General features: G+C 39.8%; 1 protein-coding gene across 4 annotated transcripts; it reads left to right on the top strand.

Moving 5' to 3' along the window:
* Positions 1-661: 661 nt before the first annotated feature.
* Positions 662-22,069, top strand: LOC109867528 (troponin I, fast skeletal muscle). 4 transcript variants are annotated; one of them, XM_031801123.1, is made up of 7 exons: positions 662-697; positions 16,583-16,619; positions 18,498-18,534; positions 18,694-18,822; positions 20,149-20,238; positions 20,354-20,527; positions 21,726-22,069. In XM_031801123.1, exons 2-7 carry the CDS (start codon positions 16,612-16,614, stop codon positions 21,810-21,812), a joined length of 525 nt encoding a protein of 174 aa, XP_031656983.1. In that variant the 5' UTR covers positions 662-697; positions 16,583-16,611; the 3' UTR covers positions 21,813-22,069. The 4 variants fall into 4 exon arrangements, with proteins under 4 accessions (XP_031656983.1, XP_020312316.1, XP_020312315.1 ...); XM_020456727.2 differs by lacking the exon at positions 662-697 and adding an exon at positions 2,044-2,122; XM_020456726.2 differs by lacking the exon at positions 662-697 and adding an exon at positions 2,136-2,272.
* The last annotated feature ends 262 nt before the right edge of the window (positions 22,070-22,331 follow it).

Below are 22,331 nucleotides of genomic sequence, written 5' to 3'. Positions count from 1 at the left end.
ATATCTCGGAACCACTATCATGTACTATTACAGTATAGGGTGGACCCTTGGTAATGTTCTACACTAGAGTGCTGAGCTGCCCATCTCTCTTTCAAACATGCAAACCACTGCTATAGTTGATACTCATCTCAATTGAGTCTAAATGGAGCAACATGTAACAAGTTTCTAGAGGTTTTGAAATCAATGCTTTCTGCCATGTTATACAACTGTATTTGGATTGTTTTTCATTTACTGTTGGATTAAGATCACTTCCGAAGACATGTTAAGTCAAATCATGAGGTTTGTTTTAGGCATTTTGCATGTATTTTTAAGAGCTTGAAAAGTTGGGCACAGCTTTTTTCTGTTGCATTCTGTACCCGTTTCTACTTTTTGAGGTCTTTGTAGTTTTTCCCATAGAGATCCTGCTATTCTTCATATTCTAATGCCTAATTATGTTGTTGTTTTTTACCACTAGGGCAACTGAAAATAAGGTGAGTTTCTTTCTTCCTTTTTTCTTCTTTGTTGCATCACAAAGTTATCAAGTATTATATTAGTAGTCCATTGTTGAATTGTTTTAAAAGTAACACATTGACTAAGCAATTTTATGTTTTCAAAATCAGAGTTCAATTGTTTCAAATGATCTTTCCCGTCTACGTTGCCATTTACTGTAATTTCTCAACAGAAACAGTCACTTAAACATCAGATGGAGTCTTCAGTGGTAAGTGTCTATATATTGAGGATATTTATTTATTCTCCAACCATCACGTCTCCCACCATCTCACCATCATCATTTGGGGCGGCAGGTAGCCTAGTGGTTAGAACTTTGAGCCAGTAACCAAAAGGTTGCTAGATCAAATCCCTGAGCTGACGTGGTATAAATCTGTTGTTCTGCCCCTGAACAAGGCAGTTAACACACTGTTCCTAGGCCATCATTGTAAATAAGAATGTGTTCTTAACTGACTTGCCTAGTTAAACAAAGGTTAAATCAATTTTTTAAAATCACATAAATATGTTTTACATTTAGCAGACGCTGTTATCCAGATCGATTTACAGGAGCAATTAGCGTTAACTGCTCAAGGGAAAATCTGTCATTTTTATCTCGCCTAGTCAGCTCGAGGATTCGACCCAACAACTTTGTAGTTACTGGCCCAATGCTCTTAACCGTTAGGGTGCCCGCCACTCTGTCAGTTATGTCAGTTCACATGCATATTATATTCTCAGAAAGAGTTGTTTAATATTAGGCCAATGCTGATCTCTTCATCAAGATGAACTATCCGATCTGCACTGTAATTTTGTAACTCATCAAAGCTTAAATAAATAAGCAATACAACTAGAATAACAATCTTGAAGGGTTGGTTATTTATATGCATGGAGGTTAGATTGAAGGGTTGGTTATTTATATGCATGGAGGTTAGGTTGAAGGGTTGGTTATTTATATGCATGGAGGTTAGGTTGAAGGGTTGGTTATTTATATGCATGGAGGTTAGGTTGAAGGGTTGGTTATTTATATGCATGGAGGTTAGGTTAAAGGGTTGGTTATTTATATGCATGGAGGTTAGGTTGAAGGGTTGGTTATTTATATGCATGGAGGTTAGATTGAAGGGTTGGTTATTTATATGCATGGAGGTTAGGTTGAAGGGTTGGTTATTTATATGCATGGAGGTTAGGTTGAAGGGTTGGTTATTTATATGCATGGAGGTTAGGTTGAAGGGTTGGTTATTTATATGCATGGAGGTTAGATTGAAGGGTTGGTTATTTATATGCATGGAGGTTAGGTTGAAGGGTTGGTTATTTATATGCATGGAGGTTAGATTGAAGGGTTGGTTATTTATATGCATGGAGGTTAGGTTGAAGGGTTGGTTATTTATATGCATGGAGGTTAGGTTGAAGGGTTGGTTATTTATATGCATGGAGGTTAGGTTGAAGGGTTGGTTATTTATATGCATGGAGGTTAGGTTGTGGCTAGAGTTTCAGCAGCTTGCTGAACCATTGGTCTGGAGTGCGACTCCGTTCCAATTTCATAAAGAGAAATGCAGAGTTTTGCTGACCCATCATTGAAACCCATTAAAACCCCCAGAGCATTTCAGTTGCCTGTCCCAGTCCCAAGCGTGCGTCCTGCTTGATCGCCAGCTCTCTCTAATAGGTGAGAACCTCTCACCTGTCTATCCTGACTCTGTCTGCTCTCTGTTCTCGGCTTGGTTAAGCATGACAGGATTTCAGCAACTCTACCAGCTCTCCCGTTCTGGATTAGCACTACTTTTTCTATTTGGAAACTCTTCAATCAGCTGCACACGTGAGATCAGACCATGTGTCTCTCTATGTGCAAAATGATGCTATGATGTTTTTGTTTTTTAATTGAAAGGTGGCATGACTGCAATAGCTATGTATTTTATATTGAGCATGTCCTATTAGTATTCCACATTTACCATGTGTGGAGGGCATTAAGAAGTATTGACCCTAACAAGCAAATTGCTCTTCCTAACAGATGCAGCATTATCCACTACATAAATAATTCAAATGTGTAAGTACGTTTTTGAAAACGTGTCTCCACTTTCCAGCATTTTGGATTTGAGGTACAATGTTTCCTTTGAGGGTATTTTCATAAATATATATTTTATCATTTAGAAATAAAAGCACTTGATGTATCTAGTCCCTCCCAACTGAATACGTAGGTTTTTTAACAAATTCACTTACAGTGTATTAAAGTAGTTAAAAGTTTAGTATTTGGTCCCATATTCCGAGCATGCAATGAAGCTTGTTTCTCTACAACCTTTTTGGATATATTTGCAGTTTGTTTTGGTTGTGTTTCAGATTATGTTTTGCCCAATAGCATTATTGTAAATTAGAATAGAAGATGTTTCTGAACACTTCTATATTAATGTTGATGCTACCATGAATATGGATAATCATGAATAAATAGTTAATAATGATGAGTGAGAAAGTTAAAAGGAACAAAGATTATACCCACCCAAAATACTAACCTGTAACCGTTATCAATAACCAAGAAATGTAGCATGTTTTTAACTTTCTCAATCATCATTATTCATTATTCATGTATGATTATCTGTAATCATGGTAGCATCCACACTAATGTGGAAGTGTTCAGAAACAACTTATATTGCTAAGAGTGACAATAAAAGTTACTCCAAAATGCATTTATTTTGGGCACAACAAAATCCAAAACTCTACCAAACAAGCTTCAAATGCATCCAAAAAGTTTGTAGAGTCACAGGCTTGATGTAGACATTGTGTGCTAGGAATATGACACTATAAGTGAATTTCTCCAAATACTTATGACACCTTCAAATGGGGGGACTAGACATATTCATTTCTATGAAAATAAAAGTTGATATTCTGTACTTTCACCTCAAAAACATATTATCAAAAACCAAAATGCCTGAGTATAGAGCCTAATGAAAGGTGTCATCTTCACTCGCCAAACAAATACGTAGGGGAGTGTATATTATTTACACCTGGAATACATGTAGAAAAATGAAATCAAACAGGGGAAAAAACTGCTGGGTAAAACACGGTGATCTCATTTAATAGGTTTGTTTGAGTTCCATATACTCTGGAATATAGTGTTACATGTATCATATTCTTTCCAATTTTGTGACTGACGTGAGCGGAATCAGATTCCAATTCTGGAGAACATCGCTGTCTGATGAAGTGTAGCTAATTCTTGGGGACATTGCCAGCTATTTGATATATGAACTGTTGATGTGACATTCGGAAACCAGACACAAGCAATTTGTTTAGAAAGCTACAGTGCCTTCAGAAAGTATTCATACCCCTTGACTTTTCCACGTTTTGTTGTGTTACAGCCTGCATTTAAAATGGATTAAATGTAGACTTTGTGTCACTGGCTTACCACACCCATAATGTGAAAGTGGAATTATGTTTTTCATTTTCATATTTTTATTAATTGAAAATAAAAATCTGAAATGTCTTGAGTCATTAAGGATTCAACCACATTGTTGTGGCAAGCCTATATACAGTATGTTCAGAAGTAAAAATGCGCTTATCAAGTCACATAATAAGTTGCATGGACTCACTCTGTGTGAAACCTTAGAGTTTAACATTATTTTTGATTGACTACCTCGTCTCTGTACCCCACACAAACAATTATCTGTAAGGTGCTTTTTTTTATTTTTTTTATTTCACCTTTATTTAACCAGGTAGGCTAGTTGAGAACACCTTTATTTAACCAGGTAGGCTAGTTGAGAACACCTTTATTTAACCAGGTAGGCTAGTTGAGAACACCTTTATTTAACCAGGTAGGCTAGTTGAGAACACCTTTATTTAACCAGGTAGGCTAGTTGAGAACACCTTTATTTAACCAGGTAGGCTAGTTGAGAACACCTTTATTTAACCAGGTAGGCTAGTTGAGAACACCTTTATTTAACCAGGTAGGCTAGTTGAGAACACCTTTATTTAACCAGGTAGGCTAGTTGAGAACACCTTTATTTAACCAGGTAGGCTAGTTGAGAACACCTTTATTTAACCAGGTAGGCTAGTTGAGAACACCTTTATTTAACCAGGTAGGCTAGTTGAGAACACCTTTATTTAACCAGGTAGGCTAGTTGAGAACACCTTTATTTAACCAGGTAGGCTAGTTGAGAACATGTTCTCATTTGCAACTGCGACCTGGCCAAGATAAAGCATAGCAGTGTGAGCAGACAACACAGAGTTACACATGGAGTAAACAATTAACAAGTCAGTCACTCAGTGAATTTCCAACACAGATTTAACCACAAAGACCTGGGAAATGTTCCAAAGCCTTGCAAAGAAGAGCACCTATTGGTAGATGGGTAAAAAAACAAACAGACATTGAATATCCTCTTGAGCATGGTTAAGTTTTTAATTACACTTTGGATGGTGTATCAATACACCCAGTCACTACAAAGATACAGCCGTCCTTCCTAACTCAGTTTCCAGAGGGAAGGAAAGCTCTCAGGGATTTCACCGTGAGGCCAATAGTGACTTTAAAACAGTTAAGGAGTTTAATGGCTGTGATAAGAGAAAACTGAGGATGGATCAACAACATTGAAGTTATTCCACAATACGAACCTAATTGTCAGAGTGAAAAGAAAGAAGCCTCTTCAGAATATTCCAAAACATCCTGTTTGCAATAAGGTACTAAAGTACTAAACATCTAGTCAAATAGCTACCCAGACTATTCACATTACCCTCCCCTCTCCACGCCACTGACACTCTTTGTTGTCATCTATGCATAGTCACTTTAATTAACTCTACCTACATGTACATACTACCTCAACTAACCGGTGCCCCCTCACATTGACCCTGTACGGCACCCCCCTGTATATATAATTAACTCTACCTACATGTACATACTACCTCAACTAACCGGTGCCCCCTCACATTGACTCTGTACCGGCACCCCCCTGTATATATAATTAACTCTACCTACATGTACATACTACCTCAACTAACCGGTGCCCCCTCACATTGACTCTGTACCGGCACCCCCCTGTATATATAATTAACTCTACCTACATGTACATACTACCTCAACTAACCGGTGCCCCCTCACATTGACTCTGTACCGGCACCCCCCTGTATATATAATTAACTCTACCTACATGTACATACTACCTCAACTAACCGGTGCCCCCTCACATTGACTCTGTACCGGCACCCCCCTGTATATATAATTAACTCTACCTACATGTACATACTACCTCAACTAACCGGTGCCCCCTCACATTGACTCTGTACCGGCACCCCCCTGTATATATAATTAACTCTACCTACATGTACATACTACCTCAACTAACCGGTGCCCCCTCACATTGACTCTGTACCGGCACCCCCCTGTATATATAATTAACTCTACCTACATGTACATACTACCTCAACTAACCGGTGCCCCCTCACATTGACTCTGTACGGCACCCCCCTGTATATATAATTAACTCTACCTACATGTACATACTACCTCAACTAACCGGTGCCCCCTCACATTGACTCTGTACCGGCACCCCCCTGTATATATAATTAACTCTACCTACATGTACATACTACCTCAACTAACCGGTGCCCCCTCACATTGACTCTGTACCGGCACCCCCCTGTATATAGGCCCTCGGTCTCAACCTTTAAGTCTTTACCCCCCTGTATATATAATTAACTCTACCTACATGTACATACTACCTCAACTAACCGGTGCCCCCTCACATTGACTCTGTACCGGCACCCCCCTGTATATATAATTAACTCTACCTACATGTACATACTACCTCAACTAACCGGTGCCCCCTCACATTGACTCTGTACCGGCACCCCCCTGTATATATAATTAACTCTACCTACATGTACATACTACCTCAACTAACCGGTGCCCCCTCACATTGACTCTGTACCGGCACCCCCCTGTATATATAATTAACTCTACCTACATGTACATACTACCTCAACTAACCGGTGCCCCCTCACATTGACTCTGTACCGGCACCCCCCTGTATATATAATTAACTCTACCTACATGTACATACTACCTCAACTAACCGGTGCCCCCTCACATTGACTCTATACCGGCACCCCCCTGTATATATAATTAACTCTACCTACATGTACATACTACCTCAACTAACCGGTGCCCCCTCACATTGACTCTGTACCGGCACCCCCCTGTATATATAATTAACTCTACCTACATGTACATACTACCTCAACTAACCGGTGCCCCCTCACATTGACCCTGTACGGCACCCCCCTGTATATATAATTAACTCTACCTACATGTACATACTACCTCAACTAACCGGTGCCCCCTCACATTGACTCTGTACCGGCACCCCCCTGTATATATAATTAACTCTACCTACATGTACATACTACCTCAACTAACCGGTGCCCCCTCACATTGACTCTGTACCGGCACCCCCCTGTATATATAATTAACTCTACCTACATGTACATACTACCTCAACTAACCGGTGCCCCCTCACATTGACTCTGTACCGGTACCCCCCTGTATATATAATTAACTCTACCTACATGTACATACTACCTCAACTAACCGGTGCCCCCTCACATTGACTCTGTACCGGCACCCCCCTGTATATATAATTAACTCTACCTACATGTACATACTACCTCAACTAACCGGTGCCCCCTCACATTGACTCTGTACCGGCACCCCCCTGTATATATAATTAACTCTACCTACATGTACATACTACCTCAACTAACCGGTGCCCCCTCACATTGACTCTGTACCGGCACCCCCCTGTATATATAATTAACTCTACCTACATGTACATACTACCTCAACTAACCGGTGCCCCCTCACATTGACTCTGTACCGGCACCCCCCTGTATATATAATTAACTCTACCTACATGTACATACTACCTCAACTAACCGGTGCCCCCTCACATTGACTCTGTACCGGCACCCCCCTGTATATATAATTAACTCTACCTACATGTACATACTACCTCAACTAACCGGTGCCCCCTCACATTGACTCTGTACCGGCACCCCCCTGTATATATAATTAACTCTACCTACATGTACATACTACCTCAACTAACCGGTGCCCCCTCACATTGACTCTGTACCGGCACCCCCCTGTATATATAATTAACTCTACCTACATGTACATACTACCTCAACTAACCGGTGCCCCCTCACATTGACTCTGTACCGGCACCCCCCTGTATATATAATTAACTCTACCTACATGTACATACTACCTCAACTAACCGGTGCCCCCTCACATTGACTCTGTACCGGCACCCCCCTGTATATATAATTAACTCTACCTACATGTACATACTACCTCAACTAACCGGTGCCCCCTCACATTGACTCTGTACCGGCACCCCCCTGTATATATAATTAACTCTACCTACATGTACATACTACCTCAACTAACCGGTGCCCCCTCACATTGACTCTGTACCGGCACCCCCCTGTATATATAATTAACTCTACCTACATGTACATACTACCTCAACTAACCGGTGCCCCCTCACATTGACTCTGTACCGGCACCCCCCTGTATATATAATTAACTCTACCTACATGTACATACTACCTCAACTAACCGGTGCCCCCTCACATTGACTCTGTACCGGCACCCCCCTGTATATATAATTAACTCTACCTACATGTACATACTACCTCAACTAACCGGTGCCCCCTCACATTGACTCTGTACCGGCACCCCCCTGTATATATAATTAACTCTACCTACATGTACATACTACCTCAACTAACCGGTGCCCCCTCACATTGACTCTATACCGGCACCCCCCTGTATATATAATTAACTCTACCTACATGTACATACTACCTCAACTAACCGGTGCCCCCTCACATTGACTCTGTACCGGCACCCCCCTGTATATATAATTAACTCTACCTACATGTACATACTACCTCAACTAACCGGTGCCCCCTCACATTGACTCTGTACCGGCACCCCCCTGTATATATAATTAACTCTACCTACATGTACATACTACCTCAACTAACCGGTGCCCCCTCACATTGACTCTATACCGGCACCCCCCTGTATATATAATTAACTCTACCTACATGTACATACTACCTCAACTAACCGGTGCCCCCTCACATTGACTCTGTACCGGCACCCCCCTGTATATATAATTAACTCTACCTACATGTACATACTACCTCAACTAACCGGTGCCCCCTCACATTGACTCTATACCGGCACCCCCCTGTATATATAATTAACTCTACCTACATGTACATACTACCTCAACTAACCGGTGCCCCCTCACATTGACTCTGTACCGGCACCCCCCTGTATATATAATTAACTCTACCTACATGTACATACTACCTCAACTAACCGGTGCCCCCTCACATTGACTCTGTACCGGCACCCCCCTGTATATATAATTAACTCTACCTACATGTACATACTACCTCAACTAACCGGTGCCCCCTCACATTGACTCTGTACCGGCACCCCCCTGTATATATAATTAACTCTACCTACATGTACATACTACCTCAACTAACCGGTGCCCCCTCACATTGACTCTGTACCGGCACCCCCCTGTATATATAATTAACTCTACCTACATGTACATACTACCTCAACTAACCGGTGCCCCCTCACATTGACTCTGTACCGGCACCCCCCTGTATATATAATTAACTCTACCTACATGTACATACTACCTCAACTAACCGGTGCCCCCTCACATTGACTCTGTACCGGCACCCCCCTGTATATATAATTAACTCTACCTACATGTACATACTACCTCAACTAACCGGTGCCCCCTCACATTGACTCTATACCGGCACCCCCCTGTATATATAATTAACTCTACCTACATGTACATACTACCTCAACTAACCGGTGCCCCCTCACATTGACTCTGTACCGGCACCCCCCTGTATATATAATTAACTCTACCTACATGTACATACTACCTCAACTAACCGGTGCCCCCTCACATTGACTCTGTACCGGCACCCCCCTGTATATATAATTAACTCTACCTACATGTACATACTACCTCAACTAACCGGTGCCCCCTCACATTGACTCTATACCGGCACCCCCCTGTATATATAATTAACTCTACCTACATGTACATACTACCTCAACTAACCGGTGCCCCCTCACATTGACTCTGTACCGGCACCCCCCTGTATATATAATTAACTCTACCTACATGTACATACTACCTCAACTAACCGGTGCCCCCTCACATTGACTCTATACCGGCACCCCCCTGTATATATAATTAACTCTACCTACATGTACATACTACCTCAACTAACCGGTGCCCCCTCACATTGACTCTGTACCGGCACCCCCCTGTATATATTGTTATTTGTTACTACTCCTCTTTATTTACATTACTTTTATCTCTTATTCTTATCTGTAGAAGAAGAGTGGTACTCAGTGATGTTTTGGATTTGGCCCAAACATAATGCTTTGTATTCAGATTGTATAGTTAATTATTTTCCCCGATTTTTTTTCTTTGTACTTCTATTCAAATGTTATTAGTCGCATGTGTGGAATACAACAGGTATGACCAGGTATAGCCAGAACTATGTCCTATATTTATGGCTATGATAGACAACTTTTGTAATAAGGGAATTTTGCCTGATTCTATCCATAGAGCTTGCATCACTGTCTTGCTTAAAAGTGGAAAGACCCATTAGAATGCTCTTCATTTGAAGTTTGTTGAATTTGAATTATAAAGTGATTACTAAATTGATAGCCAGACGACTAGAGTCCTTATTACACTCGCTTATTAAACCCGACCAAACGGGATTTAAAAAAAAAAGGGTATTTATTGGATACAGTCAGGACTGTTTGATGTTATCGACCACTTAAATGAGTATAAGACTCCTATACTGTTGTCATTAGATGCCGAGAAGGTGTTTGACAGAGTTGAATGCCAAAGCAGCAGCTACTCTTCCTGGTGTCCAGCAAAATTAAGGCAGTTTAAGGAATTTCCTCTTTTCTATTATGCAAAAATGTTATACATTAGCTAATTTCTTGAAATGGGTCAAATCGATGTATACCAGTCCCAGAGCTATGGTCTCCACTAACGGTTTAAGGTCACAACAACTCCCACTGAGTGGGGGCAAGGCTGTCCTCTGTCTCCCCTCCTCCTTCGATGGCTGTAGAACCATTGGCAGAGTCCATACGTTCCAATGAGAGTATCAGAGTTCCCACTATTGCTCATCAGGAACTTAAGCTACAGTATCTTTATACGCAAATAATATGATATTGCATGTTGTTAACCCAATGAACTCTATTCCACATATCTTTGATATTCTTGCCCAATTAGATAAATTCTCTGGCTACAAAGCAAATCTAATGCATGTTTTTTTTTAAATAGCCAGCTATCAGATGATGTGAGTTTAGTCTGATCTTTCTCTTGGGAACCAAATGGATTGAAATATCTGGGAATAAGTGTTACCACAGACATAAATCATCTGTTTAAAGAATATAACACTCCCCTCGTTAGCAAAATGAAAGAAGACCTGATCAGTTTCCCCACTCTCCCAGTGACAATGATTGGATGGATAAACATAACCAGGATGTTTATATGGTGCAACAAAAAAACGCAGAATTAAGTACTCTACTCTGGTCAAACCTGAGTCTATGGGGGTTCTGGGTCTGCCCAATTCAAACTTTACTATTGGTCAGCCCAAACTTGCAATTTGCTGTCCTGGACTTTGGGCAGACTGGACTCGCTATGGGTTCAGATTGAATCTCAATCTAGCTATCCTTTACCTCTGAAGATATTTGTGATAACCGTAAGACCTTCACTATGTACAACGCCTTAATGGCATGGGCAGACTGTAGATAACACTTGGGTATTTCAAACACCTGCTCCTATTTCTTCTAACCCTGAGCTGACCAATGTGTCTCTAAAAGGTCAGCCTTCATAAATGATGCTTTTGGGGTCTTATGAGGCATTTGATGCTGCTGAGGGGAGGACAGCTCATAATAATGTCTCTAACAGAGCGACTGGAATGGCATCAAACCCATGGAAATCATATGTTTGATGTATTTGATACCATTTCACTCATTCCACTCCAGCCATTACCACGAGCCCGTCCTTCCCAATTGTAAGGTGCCACCAGCTTTATACAGTGGCTTCACAATGGGTTCCGCTGGTGCACAGCAATCTTTAAGTCATACCACAGATTCTCAGTTGAACTGAGTTCTGGGCTTTGACTAGGCCATTCCAAGACATTTAAATGTTTCCCCTTAAACCACTCAAGTGTTGCTTTAGCAGTATGCCTAGGGTCATTGTCCTGCTGGAAGGTGAACCTTCGTCCCTCAAGAATTTCCCTGCTTTAGTTCCATCCATCATTCAATTCTTCAATCCTGACCAGTCCCTGCCTATGAAAAACATCCCCACAGCATGCTGCCACCACCATGCTTTACTGTGGTGATTGTGTTCTCGGGTGATGAGAGCTGTTGGGTTTGCGCCAGACACAGTGTTTTCCTTGATGGCCAAAAAGCTAAATTTTAGTCTCATCTGACCAGGGGAGTCACCCACATGCCTTTTGGTGAACACAAAACGTGTTTGTTTATATTTTTCTTTGAGCAATGGCTTTTTGTCTGGCCACTCTTCCATAAAGCCCAGCTCTGTGGAGTGTACGGCTTAAAGTAGTCCTAAGAAAAGATACTCCAATATCCGCTGTGGAGCTTTCTAGCTCCTTCAGGGTAATCTTTGGTGTCTTTGTTGCCTCTCTGATTAATGCCCTTCTTGCCTGGTCTGTGAGTTTTGGTGGGCGGCCCTCTCTTGGCAGGTTTGTTGTGGTGCCATATACTTTAAATTTCATAATAATGGATTTAATGGCTCTGTGGGATGTTCAACGTTTTGGATATTTTTTTATAACCCAACCCTGATCTATACTTGTCCACAAATGTGTCCCTGAACTGTTTGGAGAGCTCTTTGGTCTTCATGGTGCCACTTGCTTGGTGGTGCCCCTTGCATAGTGGTGTTGTAGACTCTGGGGCCTTTCAGAACAAGTGTATATATACTGTGATTGTGTGACAGATCATGTGACATTTAGAATGCACACAGGTGGCCTTTATTTTACTAATTATGTGACTTCTGAAGGTAAGTGGTTGCACCAGATCTTACTTAGGGGCTTCACCGCAAAGGGGGTGAATACATATTCAAGCACCACTTTTCCGTTTGAATTTTTTAAAATATTTTGAAACAAATTATTTTTTACATTTCACCAATTTGGACCATTTTGTATATGCCCATTACATGAAATCCAAATAAAAATCCATTCGAATTACAGGTTGTAATGCAACAACATAGGAGAAAAGCCAAGGGGGATGAATACTTTTGCAAGGCACTGTATGTTAGGAGGTTTGCAGACTTGTTCGATAGTGGGTCTAATACGAATAATTTTTACGAAATCAGTACTGAATATAACATCCCTGGTACAGGTTTTTTCATGTAACTTCAAATTAGAGCTCTTGTCTTTATGTTTGTAAAAGAAGGAAAGGTTGAGATTTCACTTGTCAGAGGTTGAAGAATGAATAGCCGCATATATATCTATCAAAGGAATATTTGCTAAGCTCTATTGTACATGATCCAAACTGGCAAGATTGTGTGGAGAGACGGACCAAGGCACAGCGTGCGCGGAGTTCCACATCTTTATTTGTGTGAAACTTACAAAACAAAAGGAAACAAAAAATGAACCGTAACGTCAGAGGTGCTACATGCACTAACTCAAAACAATAAAGAATAAACGATACGTGATTGTAGAGCTCAGAGGCATCAACACAAAAACAAGATCCCACAACAAATAGGTGGGAAAAGACTGCCTATGTCCCCAATCAGAGACAAAGATAAACAGCTGCCTCTGATTAGGAACCATACCAGGCCAACATTGAAATAAAACACCTAGATAGGAACCCCCCCCCCCTAGTCACACCCCGAACTAACCAAAATAGAGAATAAAAAGGCTCTCTATGGTCAGGGCGTGACACAAACAATGTGAATCCTCCTATGTCCCTCTTCAAAGGGTGTGGGAAAATGACCTCGGCATGGAATTTGATTAGAGGTATGGCTTGAGATCTGTAAAAAGATCCACTACCCACTTACTAGTCCCAATATTAAAGAAACTAACTACAAATTCATCTTAAAGTTGTATTTTACTCCTATTTAGTTAAATCGTATGTTCCCAGACACTTCACCAAATTGCCTGAAATGTAATGCCGAGAAAGGAACTTTTTTGGCAGTGCAATAAACAAATGGATTTCTGGCACTCTATTCATACAGCTACTCAGACAGATTATTTAAATACGGAATGGTACAATCTCCAAGCCTTTACCTTGTTAATTACATGCTTGATTCAGACAAGATAAGGTTGCTGATAACTATTTCTACTTTGCAAAGAAACATATTCTTTTGTGTTGGAAGAATTACATCCCACCAACTGAACATTGACATTTTTGTAACTTCAATGAGGCTTGCAGAAGTGTATGAGTTCCCTAAAAGCCTATGTAAATTGTTGAGATGCAATAACATGGTATACCTTATGCAATAACATGGTATACCTTATGCAATAACATGGTATACCTTATGCAATAACATGGTATACCTTATGCAATAACATGGTATACCTTATGCAATAACATGGTATACCTTATGCAATAATGTGGTATACCTTATGCAATAATGTGGTATACCTTATGCAATAACATGGTATACCTTATGCAATAACATGGTATACCTTATGCAATAACATGGTATACCTTATGCAATAACATGGTATACCTTATGCAATAACATGGTATACCTTATGCAATAACATGGTATACCTTATGCAATAACATGGTATACCTTATGCAATAACATGGTATACCTTATGCAATAACATGGTATACCTTATGCAATAATGTGGTATACCTTATGCAATAACATGGTATACCTTATGCAATAATGTGGTATACTTTATTATAATATGTAATAAATAACTGTAATATTATTGACGAATTGGTGAAAAAATTTGCAGTATGTGAACTTAACATGATGAACAGGAATGACGTTTACTCTCACGGGTGGTCAATAAGATCTATCGGAAAGCCATGCCCTTAATTAAGGACAAATAGCGGGGAACATACACTATAAAAAAAATGCTGGGTTAAAACCAACCCAATTTGGGCTATTTGGTAAACCAGCGCTGGGTAAATATTGGACAGAAATTACCCAAACACGGGTTAATTTAACCATTGGTTGGGTATTTTTTACTTTCATGCTGGGTCAACCTAGCAGCTGGTTTTTTAACGTAATCTTTAGGTTATTTTCAGAGGCGTAGCTTACTAATAGAACAAATCTCTTAAAAAGTGTCAAGCATCCTGAGACCCAGCAAGTACCCCTATATCAAAATGTATCTACATTTATAGTACTTGTTTTGATTAACTCTGAAAATATATTTGTGTTAAAAATTATATCTGCTGCTATCTACTGCTAAGTTGTAATACTAAGGCCTAGATTCAAATCAGATCCAGCATTAAACAGAGACCTAAGACGACAACATAGCAAGGCAGCCACACATGACAACACAGCATGGTAGCAACACAACATAACAACAACATGGTAGCAGCACAAAACATGGTACAAACATTATTGGGCACAGACAACAGCACAAAGGGCAAGAAGGTAGAGACAAAAATATATCACGCAAAGCAGCCACAACTGTCAGTAAGAGTGTCCATGATTGAGTCTTTGAGTGAAGAGATTGAGATAAAACTGTCCAGTTTGACTGTTTGTTGCAGCTCGTTCCAGTTGCTAGCTGTCGCAAACTGAAAAGACAAGCGACCCAGGGATGTTTGTGCTTTGGGGACCATGAACAGAATGAGACTGGCAGAACGGGTGTTGTATGTGGAGGATGAGGGCTGCAGTAGATATCTCAGATAGGGGGGAGTGAGGCCAAAGAGGGTTTTATAAATAAGCATCAACCAGTGGGTCTTGTGACGGATATACAGAGATTACCAGTTTACAGAGGAGTATAGAGTGCAGTGATGTGTCCTATAAGGAGCATTGGTGGCAAATCTGATGGCCGAATGGTAAAGAACATCGAAATGCTCGAGAGCACCCTTACCTGCCGATCTATAAATTATGTCTCTGTAATCTTGCATGGGTAGGATTGTCATCTGAATCAGGTTTAGTTTGTCAGATGGGGTGAAAGAGGAGTTGCTTACGATAGAGGAAACCAAGTCTAGATTTAACTTTAACTTGCACATTTGATATGTGCTGAGAGAAGGTCAGTGTACCATATAGCCATACTCCCAAGTACTTGTATGAGGTGACTACCTCAAGCTCTTACCCTCAGAGGTAGTAATCACACAGGTGGGGAGAGGGGCATTCTTCTTTCTTGTTCAGAACAAGGTTAAGGGTGAGAAAGTTGTTTGGACACTAAGAAAACTTTGTTGTAGAGCATTTAACACAAAATCCTGGGAGGGACCAGCTGAATATAAGACTGTATCATCTGCATATAAATGGATGAGAGAGCTTCCTACTGCCTAAGCTATGTTGTTGATGTAAATTGAGAAGAGCGTGTGGCCTGGGATTGAGTCATGGGGTACTCCCTTGGTGACAGGCAGTGGCTGAGACAGCAGATTTTCTGCAGACTTTATACACTGCACTCTTTGAGAAAGGTAGTTAGCAAAAAGGGTCAAAGACACCAATAATCCTTAGCCGGCCCACACGAATGGAATGGTCTTCAGTATCAAAAGTTTTGGCCAAGTCTATAAAAATAGCAGCACAACTTTTCTTAGAATCAAGAGCAATTGTGACATCATTGAGGACCTTTAAGGCTGGAGTGACACATCCATAACCTGAAGGGAAACCAGATTGCATACCAGAGAGAATACTATAAAACATCAAGAAAGCCAGTCAGTTGATTATTGATGAGTTTTTCCAACACTTTTGATAAACATGTCATTCATTGAAGTCAATTATTTTTGGTCAAAGATTGCTATTGGTATTCAAATGCAATTTGAATAAAGAAAAGGTTGTCAACAGTGCAAAATTATTTGCAATTGAAATGTATATTCTGTGAGTTTTTTACATTGTTGTATTGTTTGCTTCAGACCCCTTTGGAAAGAAACAAGAGTCCAAGATGTCTGAGTAAGTTCCAATGTTTTTATGATATCAGTATACAGTTGTAGTCGGAAATTTACATACACCTTAGCCAAATACATCTAAACTCAGTTTTTCTCAAGTCCTGACATTTAATCCAACTAAAAACCTAAAAATGTCATGTTTTAGGTCAGTTAGGATGGAATAGCAATAGCCTTCATTTCTCAGAACAAGAGTATACTGATACGTTTCAGAAGAAAGTTATTTGTTTCTGACCATTTTGAGCCTGTAATAACCGCTTTATTTTAAGAATGTGAAATGTCAGAAGAATTTTAGAGAATGATTTATTATTATTATTATTATTATTTCAGTTTTTATTTATTTCATCACATTCCCAGTGTGTCAGAAGTATAATACACTCAATTAGTATTTGGTAGCATTGCCTTTAAATTGTTTAACTTGGGTCAAACGGTTTGGGGAGCCTTCCACAAGCTTCCCACAATAAGTTGGGTGAAATTTGACCCATTCCTCCTGACAGAGCTGGTGTAACTGAGTCAGGTTTCTAGGCCTCCTTGCTCGCACACGCTTTTTCAGTTCTGCCCACACATTTTCTAAAGGACTGAGGTCAGGGCTTTGTGAGTCCCTCCTGCAGCAAAGCACCCCCACAAAATGATATGACCACCTCCTGGCTTCACGGTTGGGATGGTGTTCTTCGGCTTACAAGCCTCCCCCTTTTTCCTCCAAACATAATGATGGTCATTTTGGCCAAACAATTCTATTTTTGTTTCATCAGACCAGAGGACATTTCTCCAAAAAGTACAGTCTTTATCCCCATGTGCAGTTGTACACCGTAGTCTGGCTTTTTTAGGTCATTTTTGGAGCATTGGAACTTCCTTGCTGAGTGGCCTTTCAGGTTATGTCGATATAGGACTCATTTTACTGTGGATATAGATACTTTTGAACCTGTTTCCTCCAGCATCTTTACAAGGTCCTTTGCTGTTAATATGCGATTGCTTTGCACAAGGAGACAGAAGTTTCTCCTTCCTGAGCAGTATGAAGGCTGCTTGGTCCCTTGGTGTTTATACTTGTGTACTGTTGTTTGTACCGATGAATGTGGTACCTTCAGGTGTTTGTAAATTGCTCCCAAGGATGAACCAGACTTGTGGAGGTCTACAATTGTTTTTCTTAGATCTTGGCTGATTTCTTTAGATTTCTTTAGATTTTCCCATGACGTCAAGCAAAGAGGCACTGAGTTTGAAGGTAGGCCTTGAAAGACATCCACAGGTACACCTCCAATTGACTCAAATTTTTATTTTACCTTTATTTTACTAGGCAAGTCAGTTAAAAACAAATTCTTATTTTCAATGACGGCCTAGGAATTTAACCTATCAGAAGCCTATCCAAGCTGTTTAAAGGCACATTCAACTTAGTGTACGTGAACTTCTGACCCACTGAAATTGTGATACAGTGAGTTATAAGTGAAATAATATTTTTGTAAACAATTGTTGGAAAAATTACTTGTGTCATGCACAAAGTAGATGTCCTAACTGACTTGCCAAAACTATAGTTTGTTAACAAGAAATGTATGGTGTGGTTGACAAACTAGTTTTAATGACTCAAACCTAAGTGTATGTACATTTTCGACTTCAACTGTATATTTTATGCCCTGTTTGAATTATATTATCATCTTTATATTGGTGTTCATCTGTGTAATATCCTCCAATTAGAGGAGAGATGCTCAATGTGGAAATATAGTATTCACTCTATTATGATATCATCTTCAGGATCTTCAGGATGCCCCATGGAAATAAATTAATGGTTAGAAACTTATCTTGACCTCCCCAGTGCCCCATGTCAAAACATGATGTGTGTCAGAAATGTGTACCTTTCTGGAAAATTCACACATCTTTTCATGAACTATTTTAGGAAAAAAATGTCATCGAGTCGCAAGCATCATCTGAAGGTAAATGGTTACTAGTAACATTGAATTGTTATTTTTGGAATGAAACCTAATCGTGAGAAATATGTTATTTTATTATAATTATAAAAGTCTCTGTGTGTTGTGTATTCCCTGTTTACCATAATCCAGTTGTGTCACTATTCATGCTTCCCTCTCCTCCAGAGCGTGATGCTCCAGATTGCTAAGGACTTGCTGGAGGCAGAGGCCATAGAGGCAGTGGAAGAGAAAAAAAGGTACATGGATGAGAGCTGCCCCGCATTGGACCTGCCTGGGTCATTGGTGGAACTGCAGGTACAGTATCACCAATAGTTGAAATCACCCGTGTTTAACATAGCTTCACAGAGCAGTGCTTAAACAGCCATTCATAACGGTCCAATGCAGGCATAATTTATGGGTAATAATTAAGTACCTTACTGTGATTGTTTTCAAATACAATGGTCAAAAGGAAACAAAAATAGCTTCTTAGCAAAGAGCAATTTCTCAAGCAAGAAGTTTGCGAGAACTGTCTTGGAGTGGTCTGAGTGGGGAGGGGAAAACTGAAAACTAGCTTTCATTGGCAGAGAGATTTGGAACTCTCTTATCGGTCTGTTAATTAATGTAGTATATCAGGCCAAAACTCCATCCCACCAAAACAGGATGAAATGTCATACGGTCTTACACTTAATTAAGGATTAGCCTCTTTTTTTCAAATTTTCGCCTAAAATGACATGAGCTACACACATCTAACTGTGTGTAGCTCAGGCCCTGAAGCAAGGATATACATATTATTGGTACCATTTGAAAGGAAAACCTTTGAAGTTTATGGAAATGTGAAAGGAATGTAGTAGAATATAACACATTAGATCTGGTAAAAGATAATACAAAGAAAAAAACACTGTTCTTTTGTATTTCTTTACACAATCATCTTTGAAATGCAATAGAAAGGCCATAATGTACTATTCCAGCCCAGGTGCAATTTAGATTTTGGGCACTAGATGACATCAGTGTATATGCAAGGTTTTAGACTAATTCAATGAATCATTGCATTTCTGTTAAAAATGTTGTATCAAGACTGCCCAAATGTGCCTAATTTGTTTATTAATAACTTTTCATTTTCAAAATGTTGCACTCTCCTCAAACAATAGCATGGTGTTCCTTCACTGTAATAGCTACTGTAAATTGGACAGTGCAGTTAGATTAACAAGAATTTAAGCTTCCTGCCAATATCAGACATGTCTATGTCCTGGGAAATGTTCTTGTTACTTACAACCTCATGCTAATCGCATTAGCCTACATTAGCTCAACCGTCCGGAGGAGAGGACGCCGATCCCAAAGGAGTTTTAAAGGGAATTATCATAATTTTCACAGTTTTATTCCAACCTCATAGTGTGGAAATATACACTGAGTGTACAAAACATTAGGAACACTTGCTCTTTCCATGACAGACTGACCAGGTGAATGCTAGGATTCCTTATTGATGTCACTTATTAAATCCACTTCAATCAGTGTAGATGAAGTAAATCATGTTTTGACTGCACTGGGCCTTTAAACTGGATTTTCAATCTACACGGTCAGGAAATTCACTGTAACCCTACAGTACAGTTGTTGAAGGTTCCTTTTGTTGATAACCAACTGCAGGAAATGTGCAAGACAATCCATCACCAGCTTGATAAAGTGGATGAGGAGAGATACGACCTTGCAGGCAAAGTGGGCAAGTGTGACAAAGAGGTATTGTCATCCAGTTGAGATCGATTCCATTTGTTGATTTTCTCTCTTGTTTAGATTAAAGACCTGAAGATAAAAGAGCATATCTTGCATTTTTCCTGATCTTCTCTCTTTACAGATTGATGATTTGAGGATTAAAGTGGTTGAGATCCAGGGCATTAAGAAGCCAGCTCTGAAGAAAGTGCGTATGTCTGCTGATGCTATGCTCCAGGCTTTGTTGGGCTCCAAGCACAAGGTGACCATGGATCTGAGATCCAATCTGAAACAAGTGAAGAAGGAAGTCAAAGAGGATGTGAGTAACATGGAGGCATAATAATGTTCAAAAATATACATGTACTATGGATTGATATCAGTGCATAGCCGCCGGAAGATGTTTTGAGTTGGGGGGGTACGTCTATCATCTTATTTGTGTATAATGGCATAGAGTAGAGCAGAGGTGTTTCTAGAATTTTCACACATGGGGACTAAGGAATCCAGACTTTTAGTAAGGTCCATGGAAAATATGGCATTTAAAAAAAATTATTTCATGAAATTCTACATAATTTTACACGTGGAGACGGTACCAGAGTATTTTTTTAATACCACACATATGATCACATGGACATGGTTCTGACACTGACAAACTAAGATCAATTGAAACGACCTAGCCTTGAATGCAACCAATAGCCTTGGCCAGCGAAAAGAGTGGAGACACACAGACTGTACAATATGAGGAGGAATTTATAGTCCTCAAAAGCTTTGACTACCAGTGATGAAGAGACTGAATGCACGCCTCACCAGCGATGGCAGATGTGGTCGTGCCAATAGCCGATCTCTCATAGATACTTTGTAAAACAATGCTGTTCATTCAATATTGCAAAGTTGATAACATATTTAGTAGCTTAATTATAGGTAATATTGTGCAGCCTGACTTCTCTTTTCAGCAGTAGCCGTTTGATTCCCAAACTGTTTTTCCCGTGATTGTATTTCAAAATATTGCGAGAGGATATTTTATCTGCTGTTCACTCAAAAATCAGCTGCTGGATATTTGTGCTGTCCAAATTGTAGCAGGATTCCTGACCGTATGCGCTTGTGATTACACACAATCCACAGCTAAAGAAGCTATTGAGTCTCTCTGGATAAATTATGCTCTCTGGTGTAGTAATTGAATGATTTGATTATATTTCTGTACAGACAGGAGTAGTTCTATAATTTTGGTTAACTGTATTTCATTTATCAGAGGGTGCTGCAGAAACTCCAGCACCCCTACTTCCTGAGGCTATGTATCAGTGCCAATATACAGTACATTACATTTGTAGTCAATCATTTTACTCATATCCAATTATTTTGGCACAAATATCACTTCATATTGACTAATATCATCCTATGTATTTATTTTCCTTTTATAAACCCCTTAAAGCTCAAAATATATAATTTCCTTGACCTAAACAAATAGCTTATAGTCTCTCTTGGCCTGATATCTCTGCTGTAACACCCACTCTCCATTAAAGGACAAAGACACAGTTGGTGACTGGCGTAAGAACATTGACGACAAGGCCGGCATGGACGGCAGGAAGAAGATGTTTGAGGCCGCATAAACGCTATGGCAAGACCATTTCCCCCTGCTTTTCTCTGTGTCTTAATAAATCAGTTGGTAGCCATGGGCGTCTTTTGTGTTGGATATATAAGGTGGTATTGTGGTTAAGTCCCAGGTGGATTTGTATGACCTTGGTATCGATTTCACTGCTTCCTTTTTGTCTGTATACCCCAGACCCAGGTAATCACCTCACAGCAACTTGAACACATTTTGAAAGGCACTTATTGTATATGAAATAAATATTTCAATAACTTACAACTGGAATAAGCAGTTTTATTTTGCTTGCACGTCTTCATAATGTGTGAGATTAAAAAACAAAAATGACTTATGCAGTAGTCTACTTGATTTGGGTAGGATTAGTATACTATTCAATGTTATTCAATAGAAGATAATGGGCATGAAAAGCTAGGTGTAAAAAACAAACGGAATAACTAAAGGACTTTAAACCTAGGACTTGATTTATTGGAACATATCACACACACCAAAAGGCATATTCTCTGTGCATGTACTCTTTTGCTCT

This window comes from Oncorhynchus kisutch, linkage group LG22 (assembly GCF_002021735.2).
Source record: "Oncorhynchus kisutch isolate 150728-3 linkage group LG22, Okis_V2, whole genome shotgun sequence".
NCBI lineage: Eukaryota > Metazoa > Chordata > Actinopteri > Salmoniformes > Salmonidae > Oncorhynchus > Oncorhynchus kisutch.
Note: the sequence above shows the minus strand (reverse complement) of the source record. Positions and strands in the feature narration are given on the sequence as shown.